The following is a 17,602-nucleotide window of genomic DNA, read 5'->3' as shown; positions in this document are numbered from 1 at the left end:
GAAGGTGGTAGCTAATTAAAGGAAACCGTTCTTCATACAGCAGGTGGTGAACATATGGAATCCAACACCACAGGAAACTGTGCAGGCCAAAAATACTGGTAGATTCAAAGACGATTTGGACAAATTCACAGGCGAGTGGTCTTTGAGGGATTACTACAGGGAAAGTCAGGGATGTCAGATGGTTCAGTCCTAACCGTTCTTGTCTTTTGCTATCGAGTCACCTCCAAACCATAGCAATGCCAAGGACAAATCTCTCCGAGAATGCCCCACCTCCATCTGCAATCATCTGGTAGTGTATCCAAAGAGTTTTCCTGGTAAAAATATGAAGTGGTTTACCATTGCCTCCTTCAGCGTAGTAAACTTGAGTCTCCACCCTTGGCTCTCTCCCATGCCACTGCTGTCCAGCACGGGTGAGTTTTGACTTGTAGCAGATTGCCTGCCACTCACCGTTAGGATGGGCTATTTAGGAGGGTAAAGCATCACATGAAGCCAACACAGTCTTTCCAACGATCCTCACCCTATTTGCCTGCCCTACAGAACGGCCTATGTTCTTGGGTGTGAACCAATTAAGCACTTTGATACTCAACCCACCCTCAGCCCCCAAATACGCCAGACCTCCACTCTCCCCACCTTCAGAGCCTTATTATGGTCAGATGCCCTCCCTGATTAAGCCCTCCTTTTCACAACTCCCTCTCTTTTTTGCACCATCTGCACACTTGGATCAGTACCCTTTGTGTCCTTGATATTCACCCCACACTCAGCCCCACTGCATTTATTTACATATCTGCCATGTATTTACTTGTATTAATGTCTGTCTCCCCCTCTGGACTGTAAGGCCCTTGTGAGCAGGGAATATGTCTACCAACTCTGCTGTACGGCATTTTCCCAAGCCCGTGCTAAGCACTCGAATACCACCGAGTGATTGATTTACACTATACTCTGCCATTTCTCCTATTTAAAATTTATTTTAATATTCATTCATTCAATCATATTTATTGAGCACTTACTGTGTGCAGAGCACTGGACTAAGCACTTGGGAAGTACAAGTCGGCAACATATAGAAACGGTTGCTACCCAACAACGGGCTCACAGTCTAGAAGGGGGGTGACAGACAACAAAACAAAACAGATGGGTGTCAAAATAGAACAAATACAATTAAAGCTATATGTACATCATTAACAAAATAAATATAATAGTAAGTACGTTACAAGTAAAATAAATAGAGTAATAATTCTGTACAAATATATACAGAAGTGCTGTGAGGAGGGGAATGAGGTAGGGCTGGGGGGGGGGGATGGGGAGGAGGAGAGGAAAAAGGGGGCTTAGTCTGGGAAGGCCTCCTGGAGGAGGTGAGCTCTCAGTAGGGCTTCGAAGGGAGAAAGAGAGCTAGCTTGACAGATGTGTGGAGGGAGAGACTGGAAGCCCCTTGTGGGCAGGGAATGTGTCCACCATTCCTGTTGAACTGTACTCTCCTAAATGCTTATTACAGTGCTCTGCAGGGTAAGCACTCAAATACTACTGATGGATGGATTGATACTGTGTCCCACGTTAGAGACAGATTACTAGTTCAGAGAGAGCCAATCTAACCCAATAATGGCACTACTTAGGATCTTTTACAAGCAGATAGTTGGTTGCTTACTGCAACCAACTGTAAGGAGAAACTCAAATCTGGGTTCATACTTAAGGTCCAGTCAGTCACTGAGCCAGTGGGTAAGGAGAAGCCCATACTTTTGGGGTCTGGGAACCACACAGTAATGCCTTGGGGACACCATACTCCTGAGGGGCTTACCTGCACCCCAAACATGGGTCAGAGCTCTTTAACAGAGAAGGTGTAGGATCAATCAATCAATTGCTGTTACTGAGTGCTTACTGTATTCAGAGCATTGTACTCAGCACTTGGAATAGTACAATATAATAGAGTTGGCAGGCACTGTCCCTGCCTACAAGGAGCTTACATTCCATAGGGAGGAACACAAGCCGGAGTTTGGGGTGGGTCATCCGAATTATTTTCGGGACAGACATGAGAATAAAGAATTCTTGTTTCAGACCAGTAAAGAATTCTTATCTCAGACCAGGGAAGGGGTGAAAAAACTGTGCTGGGTTTACCTTTTCTCTGGCAATTTAGAAATTTCTTCAAAGGAATATCTGGTGGGGTCCTAAAGAACCTAGAGCCTCTCAATTAAAAAAAAAAACTGGGAAGGATGAGAAAGAGCTTAACTTCCCAGTAACTGCTGGGAATTAAGTACCCCCTATTAGCTATTTCTAGACAGGGGCCGAATGTTAAATTGACTTTGCTCCTCCTCCTCCTCCTCCTCTCTCTTCCCCCAGACTTGGAGCTACTGGACTTTCTGCAGCCACTCCATGGCCCTGAGACTATTCCATCAATTAGATGTATGATGATTAATAATAGTATCTTGGTTTGGTAAAGCAGTTTTTATTTTTTCAATGTGCCTGCACATCAATTTTCTCATTTATCCCCAACCACCCCTGCCACGTGTCTCCTCAATTAGATCATACACTCCTGGAAGGTAGGCTTCACTCTGTCATCCAAGTGCCCAGCACAGTGCACTAAATAGATACCCTTGGACACTCAGTTAACACCTGTTGACTCCTCAGATCTTTGATGAGCACTCATTATCATATGCCTGCATAATAATTCTGGTATTTGTTAAAGCGCTTACTATATGCCAGGCACCGTACTAAGAGCTGGGGTAGATACAAGGTGATTGGGCTGGACACAGTCCCTGCCCCACATGGGGCTTGCAGTCTTAATCCCCACTTTACAGATGCGGTAACTCAGGTAACAGAGAAGTGAGGTGACTTGCCCAAAGTCACACAGCAGACAAGTGGCAGAGCTGGGATCGGAACCCAGGTCCTTTGGACTCCCACTATCCACTAGTCCACACAGTCTTCTTTTCTAGAGCTCATCGATCAATCACATTTATTGAGCGCTTACTGAGTTCAGAGCACTGTACTACGCACTTGGGAGAGCACACTATAACAGAGTTGGTAGATACATTTACTGCCCACAATGACCTCACAGTCTATCCTGTTACTTCCCTCCATCCTCTACAGAGAAAGTCTTTATTAGTCTGCTTTTCCATGGAACTCTCCTTCCCGGTCTGCTAAGAAACAGGCAATCTTGCACAGGGACATTTCCTTAGTTTGCATGAAAGGAGACCCGCCTCACTTCCACTCCCCACACCCACCTCATGGTCCTGGAATAGAGAAAAACAGGGAACTGACTTAGCCTTGCGTAGGATAATAACAATGCCAGAAGACCATCCAGCAAAGCCACAAAAACTGTGTCACTTGGGTTGCTTTAAATTGTATAATGGAATTTAAAGCATAATTTGAGTAGTTTACAATGTATATTTAAGACCGCCAGGAATAGCAGAGGAGGTGGAAGAAAGAGCGAAGGTTTGCTATACCAAGACAGTACTGTAATTTCACACACAGAATGCAAGGCTCTCAAGCACTTTAAATGGTTTTACAATTGGGCTCTGTGTTTATATGTAGATATATATATATACAAACCCAAGGTGGAAACAGACTGATCCTTTGATATAATATACTAGGCTTTCCTACTATTTTCCTGGCATCGATATGTAATTACAGCTTTTTAAAGTGGGTTTCCGGCACCATAAAAGGGATTCCTACATTGAAGAACAGATGAGACCGACATTGCCCCCTTTGAGAGATACAGAAGGTCTGTTTCCCAATTTTTTCCCTGCAAAGGTACACAATAAGGATCCTTTAAAGCACAACTTCCAGGGGAGAGCTCCCAAAGCCCAACCGAAGCTTGGAAGGACTTTCTTAGATTGTGAGCCCATCGAGCAATAGGGACCAGGACAGGGACTGTGTCTAATACTTGCTGAATTCCCTGCCTCTTGTCTCTCCCTTCTCCAATCCACATTTCACTCTGCTGCTTGGATCATTTTCCTGAAAAGCTGCTCAGTTCACATTTCCCCAATCTTCAAAAATCTCCGATGGGTGTCCATCCGCCTCCGCATCAAACAGAAACTCCTTACCATCACTGTTACCTCTTGTCTATCTCACTGCGGAACCGTTGCCTACAGTCTCCCTCAGGCCAGGAACTCCCTCCCGCTTCATACATGACAGTCCACCACTCTCCCCACCTTCACAACCCTCCCTCCTAAAACAACATGTCCAAGAAGGCTAGGGTTCTAATCCCGGCTCTGCCACTAGCCCTTTGTATGATCTTGGGCAAGTCATATTCTTTGTTCCTCAGTTTCCTCAACTGTAAAATGAGGATTCAATTCTTAGACTGTGGACCCCATGTGGAACATGAACTGTGTTCCATCTAATAATTTGTATCTTGCCCAGCACTTAGAACAGCACTTAACAAATATCATTAAAAAAGACGCCATTACAGACTAAGCTCCTTATTTCCCCATCCACCCCTCCACACACTGACTATGCACTTGACTATGTACCCCTTAATAACTTTGACACTCATACTATCCCCACGGCACTTATGTACATATCCACAATTTATACTAAAGTCTGTCTCCCACTCTACACTGTATACTCATTGTGGTCAGGGAACATGTCTACCAACTCTGCTGCAATGTACTCTCCCAAGGACTTAGTTCAGTGCTCTGCACACAGTAAGTGCTCAATAAATGTCTTATCTTATGCTGTTGAGTCATCTATGACCCTTAGCGAGAGCCATGGACACACCTCTCCCAGAACGCCCCACCTCCATCTGCAACTGTTCTGTTGTTTAGCCATAGAGTTTCTTGGTAATCAATCAATCAATCAATCAATTGTATTTACTGAGTGCTTACTGGGTGCAGAGCACTGTACTAAGCGCTTGGGAAGTACAAGGTGGCAACATATAGAGACAGTCCCTACCCAACAGTGGGCTCACAGTCTAGAAGGGGGATACAGAGAACAAAACCAAACATACTAACAAAATAAAATAAATAGAATAGATATGTACAAGTAAAATAAATAAATAGAGTAATAAATACGTACAAACATATATATATATATATATATATATATATATATATATATATACACAGGTGCTGTGGGGAAGGGAAGGAGGTAAGATGGGGGGATAGAAAGGGGGACGAGGGAGAGAGGAAGGAAGGGGTTCAGTCTGGGAAGGCCTCCTGGAGGAGGTGAGCTCTCAGTAGGGCCCTGAAGGGAGGAAGAGAGCTAGCTTGGCGGATGGGCAGAGGGAGGGCATTCCAGGCCCGGGGGATGACGTGGGCCGGGGGTCGATGGCGGGACAGGCAAGAACGAGGTACGGTGAGGAGATTAGCGGCGGAGGAGCGGAGGGTGCGGGCTGGGCTGGAGAAGGAGAGAAGGGAGGTGAGGTAGGAGGGGGCGAGGTGATGGACAGCCTTGAAGCCGAGGTTGAAGAGTTTCTGCTTGATAAAAATATGGAAGTGGTATACCACTGACTTCTTCTGTGCAGTAACCTTGAATCTCTGCCCTCGAGCTGCTTCCCAACACAGGTGAATTTGACTTGTGGAAGATTGCCTTCCACTGGCTAGCCACTGCCCAAGCTAGGAATGGAATGGGTATGCCTCTGCTCGACTCTCCCTCCCGTAGCTGAGACTGGTAAGAGTACTGGAAACTCTCCAGATGCGGTCCTGAGAGGGGGCTCAATAAATACCACTGAATGAATACTTAAGCAAATATTATTATACTCTCTACTACTTCCCCTATCCTTAATCTACTTAAACATCTATCTCCCTTAGTTGACTGTAATTTCCCTGTGGGACAGGGATCACATTTACCAATTCTGTTACACTGTACTCTTCTTAGCGTTTAATACAACACTCTGCACACAGTAAATGCTCAATAAATACTATTCTTTCCAGTGCTTAATGCAGTGCTCTGCTTTCAGTCAACATTTACTAAATACTATTACAACTACTACTAAAGGTTGAGCCAAAGACCTGGGAGTTTGGCTGCAAAGTACATTCCCTCAGTCCCACGGAAAACAGATTCTTCCTTTACTGAAACATTTTCACCCCTGCTGCCACCAAGGCAAGGGCCTGCTTGTCTCTCTTTTCCCACTGCTGCCACACGGAAATAGGTAGTGATGGAAGACAGACAGAACCCATGCATTGAAAATGGACCAAATGGGTTGTGACAGACCAGGAATTTACCCCTACCTCCAGCCTGCCAACATAAAGGACAAGCTTCTTGGCTCTTACAAACGGTTCAAGAGTAAGTTCAAGTGAGTGCCTCAATCAATCAATCAATTGTATTTACTGAACACTCACCATGTGCCAAGCACTGTACTAGGTGCTTGGGAGAGAATAAGAGAGTCGACTTGATACTCTAAATGAGTAATCCCTTCAACAACCCTCATGAAACAGGAAAGTGATCCAAGAACTCATGACTTCTGACCTTTCTTCTCAAAAAAGAAAAATCTAAGTGCCTAGTGACAAGCATGATAATGAGAATATTAGGTGAATGCACAGCAAACCCTTGGAACATTTCCTGTTGGACTAAAATCAATTCAGTGTTATATTTCAGTTTATCAACAATTATGTATGAGCACTCACTGGGAGAACACAGTATTGTACTTAACTAGACAATCAATCATTCAAGGTTGGCCCACTATCTGCATCAATTCATCTCGAAAGCTTTTTAATCTCACCCATCTAGGTGAGGGCCAAGTGGCCTATCAAAAACAAGCAGTCTACTTTTCACTATTTACCAGAAGCCCACTGGAATCAGAATCCATCCAGTGATCCAAAGTAGAAATGAAAACAAATCAGTGAAAGGCTAGTCTCCCACATATGCTTGAGACAATGAAATTAAATAGCTTTAACCAGTTGTTGTGATTTGATACCGTCACAAAATCTCCCACCCTGAAATGAAACAGCAAACTACCGACAACTCGAGTGTGGAAGCCATTGCTAGATGTCATCTGATCTGGTCTTTTGCCCTTTCATTCAATCGTATTTATTGGGCACTTCCTGTGTGCAGAGCACTGTACTAAGCACTTGGAAAGTACAATTTGGCAACGGAAAGAGACAATCCCTGTCCAACAACGGGCACACAGTCTAGAAGAATAATAATGGTATTTGTTAAGCACTTACTGTGTGCCAAGCACTGTTCTAAGCTCTGGGGTAGATACAAGGTAATCAGGTTGTCCCATGTGGGGCTCACAGACTTAATCCCCTTTTTACGGATGAGGTAACTGAGGACAGAGAAGTTAAGTGGCTTGACCAAAGTCACACAGCTGATAAGTGGCGGAGCCTGGATTAGAACCCACAGCCTCTGACTCCCAAGCCTGGGCTCTTTCCACTAAGCCACGCTGCTTGCCTTTAGACCAGACCTACCTACTATTAAGCCAAGAGACCTGCTGCCTTCATATCTGGAGGCAAGTTTGATTGGTTCCTGGTCCATTCTGGGACCTACTGTCTAGTGAAGTGTCACACTTCACGTTCTGCTCTGAATAAACCTGTTGCCCACTTTCTGCCACAGCAAGCCTGGGTAAGTTAACGGAACAAATCAGCAAGTCTTCCCAGACCCAGCTGTCAGGAAGAAGAAGATCAAGACCTTCTGCTCTTTGAACAGGGGCCAATAATCCCTTGAGCCAACAAAAAAAGGTTTCTGGATATTCTCTTCATATTGTTAAGGCCAACAAATCCATAGACTGGAAGCTAGGACCCCATGGAGTCAAGGCCACTGGAGCCAGAGACCCAGGACAGTTGCCAGGTAGGGGCTGGCACACTCATCTCTACGAATGGGGTGAGCTGGCCACCTCCGCCTCCTGGATCCTCCCCCACAAACTTCCTTCCTCCGGGCCTGGGAGATCTGCTGGGAAGCCAAGAGGGACACTAACAGTGAGATATGGGGGGAGGGAAGGGAAGGAAAGGGTTGGGCAGAATGTGGGGCAGGGACTTATTTAAGGAATCCCTCAATAAAATGGCATGAAAAGGTTTGAGATCTATGGTAGCCAAAGCTTCTGTGTGCTAAACAACCATTAGAGGCTAAAAAAAATTAAAAGAAAATTTTAAAAAATCACAAGCCAGTCCTCTTCCCAAGATGGCATTAAGCAGGATGTGCCCAGACTTGTTCACATCTGGGGCTCTTCCCAATTGTGCACAGAGCATACAAAACCAACCCATTGCCTCCCAGCTGGCCAGGAGTATATTCAGGGGCAAGAGAGGGGGAGGGGACAGAGTAGCCCCCAGTGACCCCTCGCACCCCTGCATATATCCCCATTCTTCCCTGTCCATATCCCTACTGCCTTTTGGGTTTTGCTGCAAACCACTGCCCAGCTAAGAGGCAGCCTGCTCAAAACTCGCTCCTCTTCATATGCTTGCCCACCCACACCCTTCTGGATCCCAGCAGGGACGTTTGTGCATTTTTCCCAGCTGCAGTACAAGCTCTAGTCTTAGGGCCTTTAAGACTGCGAGCTCTCTGTGGGAAAGGAACTGTGTCCATCCTGATTATCTTGCATCTCCCCTAGTTCTTAGTCCAGTGCCTGTACTAACAAATACCACTTAAAAAAAAAAAAGACCAGAGCTCTCTGAAGGCCCAGAGGTTCAGCCAAGACCCTCCAGTGAACAAATGAGAAATTTATCCCCAACTTAAAATGCCACTACGACAAGGCTCCATCTTATAGCTCTGCGACACAATTCAAATTTGAACACTGACCAAGGCCATCAAAATTAAACAACCCTTAAATCTTTAATTAAAACAGGGAGGTCCGAAGAATTAGCAGGCTGCCTTATGAAGGCACAGTTCAGAATCACTGGGAACAAAATACTCTACCAACATGTCCTAATACGCTTGATTATAAGCATCCTGATTTCCTCCTGACTTTGTTTTCCTTTCACCCAGTTACATAATTTATCCTATTATCCTACTATAAATGTTCACTATCTAGATTCCTCTGACCTCTCCTTTATACACTACTTCTGTGCCAAACATGAATAAAAAACATTTTTTCTATAATCAAAAGACTTAGAATTCGGGCACATAAAACCATTTACTGCTTTCATTACTTAAATTTGTTTGACTACACAGAGATTAATTCCTTTCCTGAGAACATGTTCCCTGCAGAGGAAAGACGTCTTCCATTTAATTTTTATCATCTTGTTTCAAAGTATTAGTGCTCAAGAAAAATCAGATTTCTCACAAGATAACCCCAACAGTGTGAGCCAGCTGTATTTCCTTAGACAATCTTATGTGGAAAATATTCATAAAGAGGGGAGGCGAAGGAAAATCTCCTTGTTCAGAAGATAAGAGTTGTCCGCATACCTTTCATGCAGGCCTCAATTTTTCGTATAAGTTCATAGGATTTGGATCGATCCAGTAAGGTCCTGATGGCAGGAAGGGGATCCAGAATGATGGTTTCGGGGTGGGCATCAATATATTCCTGAAATAGACAGAAGAGTTGCTTTTTAAACATGTTGTTGAGATTTATTATTATTATTTTTTTTTACAGAGGACAACATTATTATCTGGAACCCAGCACAAAAAAAGTCATAGTCTTAGAGTCCAAAGAAGTAACCACATCTTAATACATTTGTACTACTTACTGCTAAATCCTTCTTCTTCCTCATATTCCTATGGTTTGTAAATACATATTCTGTGTCTTCCTAAGACACAAGATAACATCTCCTTTAAGATGCCTTCCCCAATTAAGCCCTCTTTTCCCTGGCTCACTCTCCCATTTGCGTTGTCTAGGCAGTTGAATCTGTGGCCTTTGGTTACTTGATATGCGCCCCACCCCCAACCCTATCACACTTATGTACATATTTTCAATTACATATTATCAATTATTTATTTATTTATTTTTCTTAATGTCTGTCTCCCCATATAGACTGTAAGCTTGTTATGGGCAGTGAACATGATATCTACTAATTCTATTACACTGTTCTATCCCAAGGGCTTAGTATAATGCTCTACACAAAGAAATACCAATAAAGACCATTGATTGATTCCCACGAAATAATCAATCAATGGAATATATTGAGCACTTTCCGTGTGAAGAGCACTGTACTAAGCGTTTGGGAGAGTGATACAACAGAGTTGGTAGACACACACTGCCTGCCCAAAATGAGATCCGGTTTAGACGGGGACAGACAGTAATATAAATTAATTAATTATGGATATGTACATAAGTGCTGTCCTGCTGAGGGTGGGGTTAGTATCAAGTTCTCGAAGGTTACAGATAAAAGTACATAGGCTACACAGATGGGAGAGGGAGTTGGGAAAAAGAAGGTTTAATCGGGGAAGACCTCTTGGAGGAGATGTGAACTTAATATGGCTTTGAAGGTGGGGAGACTGGGAGTCTGCTGTATATGGAAGGGGAGGGAGTTCCAGACCAGAGGGAAGGCTTGGGAAAGGGGTCAGCGGCAAAGTAGACTAGATCAGGGTACAGTGACCAAGTTGACACTAGAAGAGCGAAGTGGGCGGGCTGGGCTATAGGAAGAGATAGGTGGGGTAAGGCAGATCGAGTGCTTTAAAGATAATGCTATGGAGTTTCTGTTTGACACGGAGGTGGGTGGGCAGCCACTGGAGCTCCTAAAAGGCAGAGTATGTGGATCTTGCTTCTGTTGTACTCTCCTGAGTGCTTAGTACAGTCTCTACCACTTAGAAAGTACTCAATGGATACCAGAGATTGAAAATGAAGTATCTTTCAAGAGAAGTGAGTACTAGTCAAACTCTTGTCTGGGCTTCAGCAGGGGTGGAGGGGGTCTGAAGGATACAATTCAAAGACCGAAGACTTGACTGAAGAGAATAATCAGTAGCCGTGGTACTCTGAAGAGCTACACAGAACACAACCAGCAAGCCTGCACACTGTCCTGTTCATAGACTACTGTTGCTCTGCTGAGTCAGGGAGATACCATGCGAACAAAGGACACACAAATCTACAGGGGCCACTGCTGGCCCTCTCCAATATTGGACAAGTAAATGCCCCAAGATGTCACATGCATTATGCTGGCCCACAACAGGAATGGATCACCTTGCCCCTTGCCTCCTCCTACCTCACCTCACTACTCTCCTGCTACAATTTAGCCAGCACACTTTGCTCCTCTAATGCTAACCTTCTCACTGTACCTTGTTCTCGTCTTTCTCACCACCAATCCCTCGCCCACATCCTCCCTCAGGCCTGGAATGCCCTCCTTCCTCAAATCCGGCAATCACTCTCCCCCCAGCTTCAAAGCCTTATTGAAATGGCTCTTCTCCTCCAAGAGGTCTTCCCTGACTAAGCCCTCTTTTCCTCTTCTCCCACTCCCTTCTTCATTGCTCTGACTTTCTCCCTTTATTCTTCCCTCCCTCCCAGCCCCACAGCAGTTATGTACATATCTGTAATTTATTTATTTATAGTCATGTCTCTAGGCTGTAAGCTCGTTGTGGGCAGGGAATGTGTCTGTTATATTGTACTCTCCCAAGCGCTTAGTACAAGTGCTCTGTACATAGTAAGTGCTCAAAAAATACGACTAAATGAATGAATGATGGCATTATGGGTATCATTTTGTGCAATCCTACAGGGTTTCTCTGAGGGATCTCTGACCCTCCAATGAACCTCCCACTTTAAAGTCTTTGAGTTTCTGGATCAGGTCACCGTGTAGTTTAGTGCAAAGTCAGAGCAGCAAAACTCGGCTGTAGGAGTTCGGGTGGTCGGAAACTGGGTGCCAAAAATAACAGAAATAAAAGTATCCAGTCCCATATAACAACTGGACAGGGGACACATCAGCTGGAAGCAAGACAACTGAAAAACAACTAGATGACTGGCCCTGCTCCACAAACGCCAGCACCTCGGGGGTCATCTCGGACTTAAAGTTATTAGAGAAAAATATTTATTAAGCACCTACTGCATGCAAACCATTGTACTGAGGGACATCCTGAGTACACAGCAAGTGGTTTTCAAAACTTCACATGCCTCTCTAAAAATGCAAGTGTTACCAGTCACTCAGTCAATCCACTGCATTTATTGAGTGCTTACTGTGTGCACAGCACCGTACTAAGCTCTTGGGAGAATACAGTATAACAATAAACAGACACATTCCCTGCCCACAATGAGCTTACAGTCTACAGGTGGATACATACATCAATATAAATAAATTACAATAAATTGGGCTGCATCTTAAGAACCTAGTGCAGTCTCCTCCAACTTGCTTCAGGCCCTGGATGACTGGAATGAGATGAAAATGACTCTGAGGGGGGATGTGATCCCCTTCTCTTTCTTGGACTTTAGCCCTAACTCCAATTTGGACTCTTGTTAAGAGCGAGGTGAGCCACTTCTTGGTGGGAAATGGGACTGGTCAACAGTCTCTACTTCCCTCCCCCAAAACAAAGAACTGCTGCAACCACACACACACACACCCTCATTCAGACACACAGCCCCCCACATCACTGAGACACACACACACACAAACATACACACCACTATCTCACGCAAACTGACCGACACATTCAAACAGACATCCTTAGTGCAGAGTGGAACAGAGAAACAGGAGGTGATAGGTGAATCATTATGAGCAAGGAATGTTATCTACCAACTCTGTTATACTGTACTCTCCCAAGCACTTATTACAGTGCTTTGTACACAGTTAAGTGCTCAGTAAATATGACTGATGGATTGATGGAAATAACTGCAGCAGCGCAGCATGGTCTAGTGAATAGAGCACATGCCAGGGAGTCAGCAGGACCTGGGTTCTAATCCCAGCTCCGCCACTCGTATGCTGTGTGACTTTAAGCAAGTCACTTCACTTCTCTGTTACTTCATCTGTAAAATGGGCATTGAGACTGTGAGACCCATGTAGGCCAGGGATGTGTCCAACCCGATTTTCTTGTGTCCACATCTTGGCATTTAGTGAATGCTTAACAAATTCATTCAATCTCATTTATTGAGCTCTTACTGTATGCAGAGCACTGTATTAAGCGCTTGGGAGAGTAAATACAACAATAAACATATTCCCTGCCCACAAAGAGCTTGTAGTCTAGAGAGGAGCTGACAGTCTACAATTTACAGCTTGCAAATACCACAATTATTGTCAATTTACATCTTCATATCCATCTTTCCATTGTCTTTTCCCTCCTATCAATAAACTATTTTGTGTTCCCCTCCCCTGCTAGACTGAAAGCTTCTTGAGGTCAGAGACCATATTTGCTAATTATACTGTATTCTTCCATGTGTTTAGGACAGTGCTCTGCACTCTAGGCTCTCAGCAAATGTTATTAATTGTTGCCATGGTCACTGACACTGGCTGGAGGAAAGGTCCAGCATGAAAGCCAGTGGAGGCAGAAGATCCGACAGTCACTAGGGAGCAGGAAACAGTAGTGGAAGTGAAGCTGCTGCCTTAGCCACGAGCAGGGCAAAATTCCCATCTCCGTCAGCCCCTGTTAGCTCCACACCAGGAATTCCAGCACAACAAAGGCCACAGCAGTTGGTCTGAGCTGGTCAATCAATCAATCAATTACATTTATTGATCCCTTACTATGTGCAGAGCACTGTACTACGTGCTTGGGAAAGTACAATACAACAGAGTTAGTAGACATGTTTCCTGCTCACAACACGCTTACACCCTAGAGCCTACAAGGTCATCTCATCTCCCCACTTGCCTCCATGAATCATACAGCTCTTTCTTCTTTCACATCCATGCAAATAAAGGCCCTTCTGCCACCATAGGCACACATTTTAATGCTTTAATTACTATGGTTATTCTGGTCAATCAATCCATCAATCAATATTATGTACTAAGCATTTATTATGTGCATTCATTCATTCATTCAATCGTATTTATTGAGTGCTTACTGTGTGAGGAGCACTGTACTAAGCGCTTGGGAAGTACAAGTTGGCAACATATAGAGACGGTCCCTACCCAACAATGGGCTCACAGTCTAGAAGTGCAGAGCACCATATTACGTGCTTGGGAAAGTACGATGCAACAAAGTTAGCAGTCACATTCCCTGCCCTGCACTGACCACTGACTACTGAATTTTGAGTTAATCCGCAGTCATGGAAACAGACTGCAGGAATAAGAATATGGTGTCTGTGAGGAAACACAATTTCAAAATTCCAAACCCAAGTAGCCTGTGTAATGTTCTCAAACGGTGGTATTAGCGGCAGCTCTCTGACGTTGGGCCATCTCACAATCCTGTCCCGTTGCCCTGTCACCCTCTTCATGGGAAACACAATACAACAAACTTTAGAAAGCATTCAGCTACAAGAGGAATTTAAAACAGGGGAGAAAAACAGGCAGCCTCTGTTCTAACAGATAGTGGCCCTTTCTGCCATACTATCAAGCCAGATTCCCATTTCCTAGGGAAAAATCTTGTTTCCTCTGGCAGGAGGTGACTTGAGGAGCAGTCTTTATTCTACATTCTATTTCTCAAATGGTTTACATACAAATAAAAGTCATGTCCCTCCTCCCAGTTTTCAAAATAACTAAGGGAGAGGGAAGTTGTTCAAGCGAGCCCAATTCTGAACCTGGGTTTTAATCCCAGCTCTGCCACTTGTCTACTCTGCAACTTGGGCAAGTCACTTCACTTCCCTTTGCCTCCATTTCCTCATCTGTAAAATGGGGATTAAGACTGTGAGCCACATGCGGGACAGGGACTGAGTCCAACCTGACAACCTTGTATCTACCCGAGGGCTTAGTACAATGCCTAGCATAGTAAACATTTAATAAATACCACAAAAAAATATTTAAGAGCAATAGATAGAGCATTAGGGTAGAGACTGGTATTAGCTGTAAATGAGCAAAAGGGGCAGAAATCCATCATTAAGGGGTGATTCTACCCTAAATTTTGAGAGGCAGAAGGGGAAAGGGTGGAGAGAATGTTCCACAGGCCCATGTAGAGGGAAGAATGCAAGGAAAGGAAGAAGAAACATCATCTTAGACAGGCCCTAGCAAGCTTTTGACAGAAAATAAAGGCTTCTCAACTAGATTTGATTGTGCAATCCATTCCAGGAGAGTACTGGAGGAACATAGGAAAAATGAACTTTCACAGGGGCCCCATCTCTCCAGGTGGATTCCCCTTCCCACCCACTTTTCAGTACATTTATTGTATCAAAGGTTTCATACATTTTTAAATACATCTCTTAGAATTACCAACAAATTGCTTAATGGGGATTGAGCTGGGTGGTATTTTATCATCACTCAGAAGAAAAGAACCAGAGGGTCTCTATAGCAAACTGTAAACACATTGTCATGGAGAACTACCTTCACTTTTCTAAGTACTGTTCTCTGGATTTGACAAAGGAAAGCCTGGTTTCTCTTGATTTTTACCTGGGGTTATCGGGACTGACTAGATTTTATTCCACTGCCTTTGCCCCACTTCTATATAAGGGCTCAACTGCCACAGGGAATATGCTCAAGGCCACGAAGGTCATCGTTCACATCCAAACAATTCAAAAGTTGTAATTAAATCCGTGTGGTCCCTGACATTTTAAAAAAGAACTTCCTTCTGCCTAAGGGTTTTCACCTGTACACAATCTCTACAAAACTGCCAGGGGGCAGGGGGAGGTCGGTGTCTTCATTCTATTCCACCAAGGACAGTCCCAAGCAGGGCCCAAGTATCTATGAGCAAAGGGAGGGGCTTTATAGAGCAGCAATGGACATTCTAGGAATTAGTCTGGGGAGCTGTTTCTGGGAATGTCGGGGTTCAATCGCCCTAAGTCCAAAGAGGGGTCAGGGAGCTCACCTGGCTCAACAGAAGAGAAGGCCTGGACAAGAAAGAAGATCATGGCTGGACAAGCTCCCTCTAAACTGTAATTCCGCTGTATTGTACTCTCCCAAGCACTTGGTATGGTGCTCCATACATAGTCAGTGTTCAATATATACCATTGATTGACTGATCAATAAACTGGATAAACCTCTACATTGTAAATTCATTGTGGGTAGGGAATGTGCCTACCAACTCTAGTGAAAAGAGCACAGGTCTGGGATTCAGACAATCTGGGTTCTAATACCTGCCGTGCTACAAGTGATGATGATGATGATATTTGTTAAGCACTTACTATGTGCCAAGTACCATACTAGCACTGGGGTGGATACAAGCAAATAGTTAGGACACAGTTCCTGTCCCACAGTTTCAATCCCCATTTTACAGATGAGGTAACTGAGGCCCAGAGAAGTGAAATGATTTGTCCAAGGCCACACAGCAGACCAGTGGTGGAGCCAGGATCACTTCATTTCCCTGGGCCTCAGTCCCCTCAGCTGCAAAACAGGGATTCACTACCTGTTCTCCCTCCCCATTAAACTGTGGGCCTGAAGTAGGACCTCATTATCTTGTATCTACCCCAGCGCTTAGTAAAGTGCTTGGTACGTATTAAGCAGTTAATAAATGCCACAATTATCATTATTACTTTTCCATGAGCTTAGTACAGTGCTCTGCACACAGTAAGTGCTCAATTAAGTACCACTGATTGATTGATGCTGGAGACTCAAGTTTACTGAGTGGAAGGAGGCAATGGTAAACCACGTCTGTAGTTTTACCAAGAAAACTCTGTGGATACACTACCAGAACAATTACAGATGGAGGTGGGGAGTTCTAGAAGAGATGTGTCCATGGTGTCGCTACGGGTCGGAGACTACTCAAAAGCATAAGACAAGATTGATTGACAAATTGATTGGTAGAGAAGCAGCAAGACTTAGTGGAAAAAGCATGGGCTTGGGAGTCAGAGGCCATGGGTTCTAATCCCGGCTCTGCCACTTATCAACTGTGTGACTTTGGGCAAGTTACTTAACTTCTCTTTGCCTCAGTTACCTCATCTGTAAAATGGAATTACGACTGTGATCCCCAGGTGGGACAACCTGATTTCTGTGTATCTACTTCAGGGTTAGAACAGTGCTTGACACAAGGTAAGAACTTAACAAATACCATTATTATTATTATTATTGTTAAATCACAACAGCTATCCACTACCGGGAAGTAGCCGTAGGCCATCATCGCCTGAGAAATCACTACAAAGTCTTCAGAGGAGATCATCAGGATTTTCATTCCCAGCTGGCAGAAAGGTCGGGCAGAAGAAGGTTATAAAGCATCTTAAAGCCCAGTCTCCTGTTCCCCACCTTCAAGCCCAGTGCCCGCACTGTAACAAAGTCTGTTCCCATAGTTCCAGTCAGAAAAAATGTATTCCTCCAAGGCAGCCATCAATTAACCTATTCCCAGTGCTCTCTTCCCAGAGGTACTCCCACTCTCTCCCCTGCAGACAATCTGCAAGATTAAGCAACGACAAAAAGCAAACAAGAACAGGCTGCCAAGAAACAGCAATAAAGCAGGCACTGGCTTCCCAAGCAGCAACAGCAGATGCTTCAGGAGGATTCCTCTCTGAAATAACGTCACCCCCAAAATGGCTCATCATGGTGACTGGCTACACCTCACCAAAAAATGGCTCATCATGGTGACTGGCTACACCTCACCTTGAACCCAAAGCCAGAAGGACCTTCTTGGAAGCTCTCTTTCCCCAGCCTTCCCACTCACTCTTTCCCACTCATACCCTTAAATGGGAAGTGGTCTGAAAGAGCCTAATCCTGGACACAGGCAGAGTGGAATTAATCCTCTTCAAGGGAGACGACGGATTCTAATATAGCTCCAGATGTCTGCTCCTGTCTGAATCTTTTAGATTCCCCCTTTTAGA

The 17,602-nt window shown here is 44.4% G+C and overlaps 1 protein-coding gene and 1 non-coding gene across 2 annotated transcripts in view; both read right to left on the bottom strand.

The window, feature by feature from the left end:
- Positions 1–17,602, bottom strand: part of ITPK1 (inositol-tetrakisphosphate 1-kinase) — a 277,367-nt gene that overhangs the window by 104,332 nt on the left and 155,433 nt on the right. Inside the window, exon 5 of the mRNA XM_038748822.1 lies at positions 9,265–9,382. Within this exon, the coding sequence (XP_038604750.1) occupies positions 9,265–9,382 (118 nt within the window). The remainder of the gene's footprint in view (positions 1–9,264; positions 9,383–17,602) is intronic.
- LOC119938468 lies at positions 5,499–5,637 on the bottom strand. Its single transcript, XR_005454440.1, has one exon. It is a non-coding gene; the product is annotated as a small nucleolar RNA SNORA7 (small nucleolar RNA).

The sequence above is a fragment of the Tachyglossus aculeatus genome, chromosome 1 (assembly GCF_015852505.1).
Source record: "Tachyglossus aculeatus isolate mTacAcu1 chromosome 1, mTacAcu1.pri, whole genome shotgun sequence".
Classification (NCBI taxonomy): domain Eukaryota; kingdom Metazoa; phylum Chordata; class Mammalia; order Monotremata; family Tachyglossidae; genus Tachyglossus; species Tachyglossus aculeatus.
The sequence above is the reverse complement of the archived record's forward strand: the minus strand, read 5'-3'. Positions and strand labels throughout refer to the sequence as shown.